The sequence below is a fragment of the Drosophila takahashii genome, chromosome 3R, assembly GCF_030179915.1.
Source record: "Drosophila takahashii strain IR98-3 E-12201 chromosome 3R, DtakHiC1v2, whole genome shotgun sequence".
NCBI lineage: Eukaryota > Metazoa > Arthropoda > Insecta > Diptera > Drosophilidae > Drosophila > Drosophila takahashii.
The window spans coordinates 28,471,127-28,481,189 of NC_091681.1; the positions used below are offsets into that span (position 1 = coordinate 28,471,127).

The following is a 10,063-nucleotide window of genomic DNA, read 5'->3' on the forward strand; positions in this document are numbered from 1 at the left end:
GGGTAGGTAGGCCTTAAAACCCCCAGAGAAAAAGTAAAAATCTGATTTTATTTTCATTATAGACCAATTTATTTTTCCACTTTTAGTTCAATTAAATTTAAATAGTTACAATACGATTTTTGTTCAATAACACATTGATACTCGTAATATTTTGTTGTTTAAGCAATTATTCATACAAATCTCAATATCGTTTTTGAAACACGATGTCCGTCGCCACCGATTACAGTTAATCCGCATCCGACATTGACATCAATTGTGTTGAATAATTTTTGAAACGGTTTGGTTTTTTCGATTTGGTAAATTTGTTTAACTATCGCACACTAGTTTAATTTTAATGTATTTTTATCTTTTGTAATTTTAAACTACTATTACCAAGTATCTGTTAATTTAATATTTGGTTTTTTGAGACTTCGTTTAATAGTAAATATAGCTTATTGAATAAAAATTCGTACTTAGCCGTGATGTACATATGTTGTTTTGGTTTTACTGTTGAAACTAAATTTTGATAAATGACTCACTAATAAGTATATTGAAAAACGTTTGATTTCATTATTTAATACTATTGAGTAATTTCTGTAATACTTGTAATTTCACTTTGCTAAATTACTCCCCCAAATCGGGGGACACGATTGCGTTGTGGTCAGTACACGCTTTGAGCATTTGATAACAGAGTCTCGAGTCTTCGTTGAACATACATACAATATTAATATTCGAACTTAAACAACAGATTGTACAATTCATGCTTTTTCGGTATATAGCTATTTTGAGCATCCTTTGAACACAATACAGTTTTCAGGTCAGAGATCGATTACAACCAAAAGCGGAACAAGAACCGTTTTCGAACAAGTTTCCGTAACCATCGGGTCATCAGAAGAGTGATTAGGGGAAATTAGGAATGAACTAAGACTAAGGCTAATGCAAAGGAAAAAAATGTACTTTTTAGTATCTATTTTTGGGGTATCTTTGGCTTTCGTCTAAGTGAAGCTTCGACTAATTGCTTGAGTAACTCCTGGCTTAGTATGATTACGACTAGTTTTGCAAATTGATCGAGTCAAACAATTACCTCTGGGTCGCCACTGCTCATCTACCTGTATTCCATATACATATAATTATATCGTGCTTATATCGTTGGCATTAGACTGTCTAGGACCCGCCCGATTCAAGAAGTAAACGGAAGTTATTCTCTAGCAAGTCCTTCGTTATCGATCAAGAAACAGTCTAATGTCTATTAAACCCCACACAAAAACGATTTCTTACTTCTATATTCTGACGCAGTTTCATTTTATATGGTACATTCATTTGAGTTTACTGGGAAAAGAATGGAAATTTAGAAGTTAGAAGAGCAATTGTCTGGATTCCGACATTTTAATAAAGCGGGTTTGGAATGGTAATGAGCCTTGAATTCAAATTCGTATCCTAAGTTTTCCTCTATTTATGCATGTATGTATATGTCAATTGCTTTATCCTAGAGTTCGTATGTGCAATGTTTGTGCATCTTGGGGATGAGCAGCAGGGAATACCTTCAACTTTTGGTCAGCTTCCTTTAGTTGTTTATAAAAAGTTTTAATTTCATACATTCATTATTTAGATATTACATACGTACACAATTATTGACAGTTAACGTTGGCAAAATGGCAGATGGCAGTAGGGCTCGACATCTTAATGATCAATTTCATATATATATATTGTATATGCTAGGTATTCAACAGTTCGCTAATATCCTCATAATGCATTGGTTATAATTGATTTTTTTCTCGGCCTAACTTCCTTATCCTATCGCTTCATATCGTTTATGGTACAGTACAGATTCAATTACATACATACAGAGATATACAGGTGCATAACAAACACGCAGATTTACATGCCGCTGTTGGGTTTTGAGTATCGTCATGGTTATATCTAACAATCAGTTGGTTACCATCTACTCATTCAATGACACAATGTAATATGTGGATTAAAGTACGCTTAATATGCCTATATACAGGATCTATCGCTCGTTGCAGCAGCAATTGGTTGGGTTCCTAGGTTTCCTATCGAGTTGATTAGCCTTCCGGGGGCGGGATTTTGGGTGTTTGGAGCCTGCGTTTTCTTTAGGATGCTCTTCTGGCCGGGGATCGGGCATCTTAAAGAAAATGGCTTAAATCTCATTCGTTGACATCTTCATCCGAAGAGCTGGCCGCCGGTATCGTGGAAAACTGCCACTTTTCCCGGTTGTTGTTCTTGCTATAATAGAAAATATTATGGTATTAGAAGAGGTTTAAGGTCTTGCATTCCTTAAAGTAGTATACCATGGTATTTCAAGAGTGTTCATGCTTGATTAACGAAATCAAGAATGATGTATTCTCAAAAAACCAGATCAAGAATACTTTTAATCTTGATTTCAAGAACGTTTGTGCTCGAAAATGTGAGAAGACAAAATACTGAAATCAATAAGATTTGTTCTTGGTTTTTTCGTTCTTTGGTTTTTTATAGTAGTATACCATGGTATTTCAAGAGTGTTCATGCTTGATAAACGAAATCAAGAATGATATATTCTCAAAAAACCAGATCAAGAATACTTTTATTCTTGATTTCAAGAACGTTTGTGCTCGAAAATGTGAGAAGACAAAATACTGAAATCAAGAAGATTCGTTCTTGGTTTTTTCGTTCTCAAGTTTTCTCAGTGCCCTTGGTATGTTTTATCATCAGGTATATTTACTCACCCATGCTTCTTGGCATTGCTGGGCAGGGTGTGCGAGCTGCGGTAGTAGCTATCGAGCGGCTCCTCCTTGGTCTCCTCCAGCGACTTGCGCTGCAGCGTCATCGTCTCCTGGTGCGAGCTGGAGGATCCGGCGCCGCTCATCTCGGCATCCAGGTAGTACTTGGCGCTCTGCGCTATCTTGCAGTTCTCGCACTCGCTCAGGTAGTCATCGTCCAGGCTGGTGTCGTTGGGCAGGAAGTGCTCCTTGGGATTGAGGCAGTTCTTGGAGGTGGTGCACACGGGCAGCTGCTTGCTGGGCGACCGTCCGCTGGTGGCCTTCGGCGTCACCGGGTAACTGGGCATCTGGCAGTGGGCAATCGCCAGGCTCGTGGCAGCAGCTCCTCCTCCGGAATCCCGCTTCACGCGCAGTATCTTTGGCAGTGTGGTGCTCTTGGCCGGATTCCCCGCCGTCTGACCACCCGGATTGTTGTTCTCCACCGGCGGAATGCTGATCACCGAGGGCACCTTGCTGACCACACTGTTGATGGTGCTGTTCAGCGACACCTTGCCGCTGATGTGCTTGGGCAGGGTGTAGGTCACATGGTTGGCCAGCGGATAGAAGGTGCTGGAGTTTATCTTGCCGCTGGCCAGCTTCTCGCCGGATCCTGCGGACGGACTCGCCGGCGGCAGGGTCAACGAGGGCGTCTGCTCCTTGGAGCGCTGGCCACTGGACACCGGCTTGCTCAGCGTGTAGATGGTGGCCACGCCGTTGGACGAGCAGGAGGACGAGGAGGTGCTGACCACGGTGGCGCTCTTTAAATTCGTTAGGCTTTTGTAGAGTTTCGGTGGTAAAGTCGGATTGCTTGGATCTGGATGCTGCTGCTGCTGCTGCTGATGTTGCTGGTTAAAGAAATGTTGCTGCTGTTTCTGCGTCAAACTCAAGTAGGCATCAACCTGGAAAAGAAAGGCGGATGAGCCCAGGGGTTAAGGAAAAGGGAAATCGAGGAATGAAACCAGAGATATATATATACCAATCAAGTCCAATCAATTCTCCCATTTCGCCTGCGATCTCATTCCCCGCCGACATGTCAAGCTCTCACAAAGGGATTACTTACATTTCGAACTCACCTTTCGATTCAAGTAGGCGCTGGAGAGGGAGTCGCCGCCACCGCTGGACACACTGCGTCCGCCACTCCCGCCTGCGCCGCTGGAACTCCTGCCCCTTTCCGCGGAACTGCTGGAGGACCTCTTTTGCACGCGTCCCAGGACAATTGGCGGGGCCGACACCTCCTCGGGATGCTGCAGCGGCGGCGGTGGTATGATGGCCGACACATTGACTCCGCCGCCGCCGGCTGATCCCGCATGATGCGTCTCATCGCCCACCTGCTTGGAGATGGTGGCTATCTTGGGCTCGTGGCCACAACCGCTTCTTCGTAAGGTTCCTCCACCCGAGGCAGCCGCCGTGATCAGATCCTGTGCCTGCTGCTGCAGATTCGTCGAGGATTTGGCTCGCTGTCCATAGGACAAGGTGGCTGCATGACGAACTCCCCCGCTGACCGCCGCCCCCGGCGACAGGGAGCAGGTGGGCGTGGAGGTGCTGCTGCTGCTCGAGTTCCCTGCAAACAGTTTGCCCGCTCCGCTCAGGAAGGCATTCGCATTGGCCGTGCTGCCCATGTAGGACATGGGCACATGCTGGATGGGGCACTGGCACATGGGCTTCTTGCTGGCCGCCTGCTGCTTCTCGCTTGGACTCGTCTTGGGCTTCAGCTGGAGGGGATCGGCCACGGCAAAGTAGCGTGGCACGGTGCGATGATAGCGCCTCGAACTGGAGGGTGTCTTGCTGATCTGCTGACTGTTCTTCAGCGTTCCCTGCAGAGGCATCTGCGTGGTCTGGGTCACCGAATCAGCTGTGCTGCAGGCCGGTGCCGCCGAGATTGTGGCTATCTCCAGGGGCTGCAGCAGCTCCATGGCCGGCGAGGAGATGGCCGCCAACAGGTGTTGCTGCTGCTGCTGCTGTTGCAGAACCTGGGAGTGAGTGGGTGTGGCCAGGAGTTCGCCACTGCTGGCCGGCAGGGAATGATAGCTGGCGGCACTGGCACTGGCATTGATCTCCACATCGGCCACGGTGAGATATTGCTGCTGCTGCTGTTGGTGCTGCTGTTGCTGCTGCGGCAACTGATGCAGCAGCTCCTGGGATCCCCTTGGCGTGGTCCTGCGTCCCGCCGTGTAGGCCGCCGAACTGGAACTGGCCGCCGCAGTGGTCACACTGGCGCTGATGTTCAGGTGGCAGTTCTTGTAGCTGCACTCCCCGTTGACCGGCGGCTTGGGCATCGCCTGGAGGCAGATGGATCCACTGCTGACGGGAGGCTGCACCAAGTGCTGCTGCTGCTGTTGCTGCTCCAGGCTGAGCTGGTGGTCGCTCTGCAGGCTGTAGGGCGGCTGGTGATTCTCCCCGGTGGCTATGGTGGTCACCCCGCCGCTGTTGATGTTTATGTTGATCAGATTGGTGGTGCTCTGGGTGTACTGGTTCGACTGGGGCAGCACGGTAGCCGCCGAATGGGGGTGCTGTGCGTGCGGATGGGCCACCAGTTGCTGGCTGTAGGGTTGATGATGCTGCTGCGGCTGAGTGTGCAGCTGGAGCGTGTGCTGCTGCAGATGCTGATGAGCCTGGACCTGCGCCTGGATCTGTTGCTGCTGCTGCTGAGCTTGGGCTTGAGCCTGGGCCTGGGCCACTGCCGCGTGTTGCTGCTGGCTGACGGTGGCCACCGCTCGCTGGGAACTGGCCGGCAGGCTGACCGTGCACTGGGCACTGAGCGCCTCCGCCTGGGAGATGGCCACCGCCTCCTCGTAGGGCGGAGGAGCCTCGCCGCGCGGAAAGTGCGGCTTCCACAGGGGATAGTGGGTGGCGGCGCCGCCGTAGGAGTAGTCAATGGCACTCAGATTGCCCTCCATGTAGCCCATGTTTCCGGCTATGTAGCTGGGTAAGGATTTACGGGGGTTATTGGGGGAACATTAGAGGATCTTGGGTGGGACACTCACCCTATGCTGCCCACGATGCTGCGCTGATCCTCCGCATTCTGGCGGTTCTCCCGCGCCCGCATCTTTCGCTGCCTCAGGCGATTCACCAGGAAGAAGAGCAGCGACAGTGAGAGCGTGGCCGTGATGCCACTGGCCACCAGTCAAATGCCAAAGTCGGTGCTCCCGTCGCTGAACTGGTCGTCCAGGCAGATTACCTCGCAGCAGTTGTTGCCGCTGCCCACCGTCTGGAAGGACTTGCACTTGCTGAACGCCTCGCAGAGCACCATCTTGCACGCCTTGGGCAGCCCGCTGTCGCAGATGCACAGGCGGCAGGAGTCGGGACCGGGCATGTAGTGCATGCCCGTCTCGTACATCTTCCCATTGTAGTCGCGGCAGGACCCGCCGGGGATCAGGCTCGAGCTCACCGCATTTCCATCTGCATGGGGTGAAAAAAAACAAGAGGGAACGTTGTAGTCGGATGCCCCGACTATCAGATACCCGTTACTCAGGTAAAGGGAGTGCGAGGGAGATGGAGATAGAGATAGAAAACGTTGATCACGCATAACTTTTTAACGAATGGTCCGATTTGAAAAATTTCTTCTACATTTCGATAGGTATTGATAAACACAATAAAACTGCATTTTTACTTTTCCAAAATATTAAAATTTTTAAAATCGTATATATGCGATTGTGGGCGTTAGAGGGGGCGTGGCACCATTTTGAAACAAACTTGCGCTGCGTAGGAACTCCTAAAATCTGCATGCAAAATGCCAATCTTCTAGCTTTTATAGTTTCTGAGATCTCAGCGTTCATACAGACAGACAGACGGACAGACGGACAGACGGACAGACAGACGGACAGACGGACAGACGGACATGGCTAGATCGACTCGGCTTGTGATCCTGATCAAGAATATATATACTTTATGGGGTCGGAAACGCTTCCTTCTCCCTGTTACATACTTTTGCACGAATACAATATACCCTTTTACTCTACGAGTAACGGGTATAACTATGGTTTAATGGGGGTTCTTGCGGATAAAGGTCTTTATTTCATTTCTTTATATGGGAAAATTACACCATCTTGTTTTTATTAAGACTATCCGAAACTACAAAAAGCTTTTAATAGTTTAAATGGAAAACATTTTAATTTGTCCCTTATGCCTAGTACTCACTTCAATCAAAAAGGCAACGAAACGAAAATTTCTATACAAAAATGACAAGTGGAAAATTTCGTGATCAAAAATTTGTATGGGGATTTTCATTTCGTAGGCTTTTTGATTGAAGTGAGTACTAGGCATTAACCTTAAAAAGAAGTTTTGATTTCGGAAAAAATTTATTGAAATGAATGTATTAAGGGTGTAAGGAAAAAAAGATATCTTAAGCTTTAATGAGAGGATTGAAAAGTTTTTCTAGAAATTTTAAGTTTTTAAAGCATACTTATTAGCGATTTCGTGAGGTAAGGATACAAACACTTTTGTTATACAATTACTGATTGCTATTTTATTAAGAATATCCGAAACTATAAAAAGTTTCCAATAGTTTAAATCGAAAAAAGACCTTATAAAAAGTTTTGAATTCGAAAAAAAAAGGTATAGACTTCAAGAGTTTGAGGAAAATAAGATATCTTAGCTTTAAGAAGTTTTTGTGGCAATTTGAAAATTTTAAAGCATACTTATTGGCGTTTTTGAGATGTAAGGATATTAACACTTTTATAATACACTTTTATAATAAAGACTGTAGAGCTTCTAATAAAAATTTACAAATAACTTTGCTTTAATCATCATAAAAAACGTGTGGGTTTATACTTAAAAAATGTGGGTTATATACTGTTATTTGATATTTGCTTTGTGGCCAACCAAATACGTAGGTAAAGTCCTTGTATGTGGGTGCATGCATATGTATTTACACAGGCTCCATGCGAATGTACATACACATATTTATGCACCTATAATGCACACTCGATGCTTACTGAATTCTTTATTTTGACACACTTGACCAACTTTCGCCTTTGCTGATTTAATATTGCGCCACCAAATCACACATACACACTCGCATTGCCAAAGTGCAGCAGGTGCTGTAAATTTTCTCAGCAAAGAGAGAGAGGGGGAGAAAAGGGTGCAAGGAGAGGCAAGGAGGGACAGGGACCACAATATTTATCACTCGAGTGAAATTAAATGCAAAGGCATTACATTTTCGACATCATTTAAATGCTAAACAGCAAACGGAAATTCAAATTAAAAACAAATATACATGCACACTCGGACACACACACACACACACATGCATGGGTATGGTACATGCGTGTGCTGCAGGAAAGCAAATTTCTGGGCAGGAAACGCACGAACGAAAATGGCAAACAGGCGTGCGTTACGCCCCCGCAAAAAAAAAAGAAAAAATTTCACATACAAAAAAAAATTTGCCTTTTATTCGAGAGTTTCCAAGTGAAACTCGCGTCCGAGTTTGTGTGTGTGTGTGCGATAAATACATACACGCGAGTCAATCCCACACACCCAGTTCACACCCATACAAAGGAGGCGAGTATACATGCAAAAAATAAACACCATACGCACACACCCCCTAACAACCGCCCACCAGCTCCACACACACACTTACAGAGTCTGTGTGTATTCCATACACTGCAAGAAAGCTTTGCTCGTCCCCTTTAAAATTTTTTAGTATTTTGAAAAAATAAACATTACAATTTTACATTTTGTTAATTTTTTAATTTAGAATTTAAAATTTAACTAATGTTCATCAAAAGTCGTAAAATCATGATTCCATTTCTTTCCGTGCAGAGCAAAGCGAAATTTTGCAGGCCACTTCCTTCGTATTGCCATTTCCATTTCCCCACCCAAAAAACCGTTATGCCCCCTTTTCTCTCTCTCTCACTCTCTCTGTTTTCTGCAGAGGAAAAGAGCGAGCATGTGCGCTGGTGTTGGTGTGCCCTGCCAAAGTTTCTGCGTGAGTGTGTGTGCCCCGTGTCCCATAAATTGTGAACTGTGTGGCCATGGACCATATTTCCAATTATCGCTGAAGGAGCCGAGCAATCGAAATTGATTTTGCCTGAAAAACCTTGTGTTGTCGCTCTCAAGGAGTTTATCTTCGTTCCAATTGCAGATTTTTACTTTAAACCAGGATATGGGGCTGATTTTGCAGGTTCCTGCCTGTGTGTGTGTGTGTATGTGTATCAAATTTTTCACACCAATTTTCCCCTCTAGGAAGAGAACCGTTACCTTTGGCATTTCCAATGAACGCAAGCAATGCCAAAAGATACATATTGCACACGTTAGTTAGCACTCAGCACGGCACAATTAATGAAAACTTGCTAGATTTTCCACACAACTTTTATCCAAGTATTTTCAACAGTTTTTTTGCGAACGTTCGAGCAATACCAACAACCACCGACGACGACGAAACGAACGGGAGTTTTCGCACAGACGTTACGTGCCAGGGCTGCCAGCCTCGATACCGTTATCGTCCTTGCGGGCCGCGAACCAGTTCCAGGGATACGAAGAAAAGAATTTTAAAGGGTTCTTTTGGAAATTGTAACGGTCGCTTGAGGTTGCAATTGAGTTACCAATGGAAAACTTAAGACCTCAGCAAATGATTACAAAATTTAGTATTCTAAAAAAAGAGTCTCTTTCGTTGTCAGTCTAATTTTCCTTTTCGTATGAGTTGCATAAAAAATGTAGCATGCTTTTTAGGGTTTTTAACTAGAGCTTATGTATCCTGTTTTTTTAATTGTCCTTTCTTCTCAATTGTGCTGCTAAATGTATCGACTTGTGTCGTTATAGAGGGACTGTAAAGATATAATCTTAAAGAGGATAGATAAAAAACTTAATACTACAAATTTAATTTATATTTTGCATAGACACAATATTTTAAAAGTTAGATAGGTGATAGCTATTAAAATCCTACATGGATTTTTCTGCTTCTATCTGCTTTCCAAATTCTAAATCCCGTGCCGTTATTTTAGCTGTAAAAAAAAAAATGTAAAAAAACCTTTCACCGCGAATCAACTAAAGCTTCGCGAGGTTGAAATAGATTTTAATTTATTGACGCATTCTGACCACATCTCGAATTCCGCTGATAGTTAAATTTCAATGAACGCGAAGTGCGCTCATTAATTTTGCAAAATGCACTCGGCATGCAACCCAGTGTCAAGTTTAAACCTTAAGGGCCACATACCACCAACAACAGATTAGTGGGGTTGCAAAAAACACGCACAGCGAATAATCTACGATTGCTGAACGGCGATTAGGTTGCATTTAAATCAAATGCGGGTAATTTGTATTTTTCATGTATTTCTACTCGCAGTTTGAATTTCTATCTATTTTGGCAGTTGTCGATCGCGCGACTAACC

The 10,063-nt window shown here is 44.7% G+C and overlaps 1 protein-coding gene across 1 annotated transcript; it reads right to left on the bottom strand.

The window, feature by feature from the left end:
• Positions 1 to 12: 12 nt before the first annotated feature.
• LOC108058627 (serine-rich adhesin for platelets) lies at positions 13 to 9,102 on the bottom strand. The gene is given in 5 exon segments (XM_044395645.2): positions 13 to 2,223; positions 2,703 to 3,634; positions 3,809 to 5,657; positions 5,720 to 6,134; positions 8,934 to 9,102. Coding segments are annotated over 5 exon segments (3,318 nt in total). The 5' UTR covers positions 8,977 to 9,102; the 3' UTR covers positions 13 to 2,144.
• Positions 9,103 to 10,063: the final 961 nt, after the last annotated feature.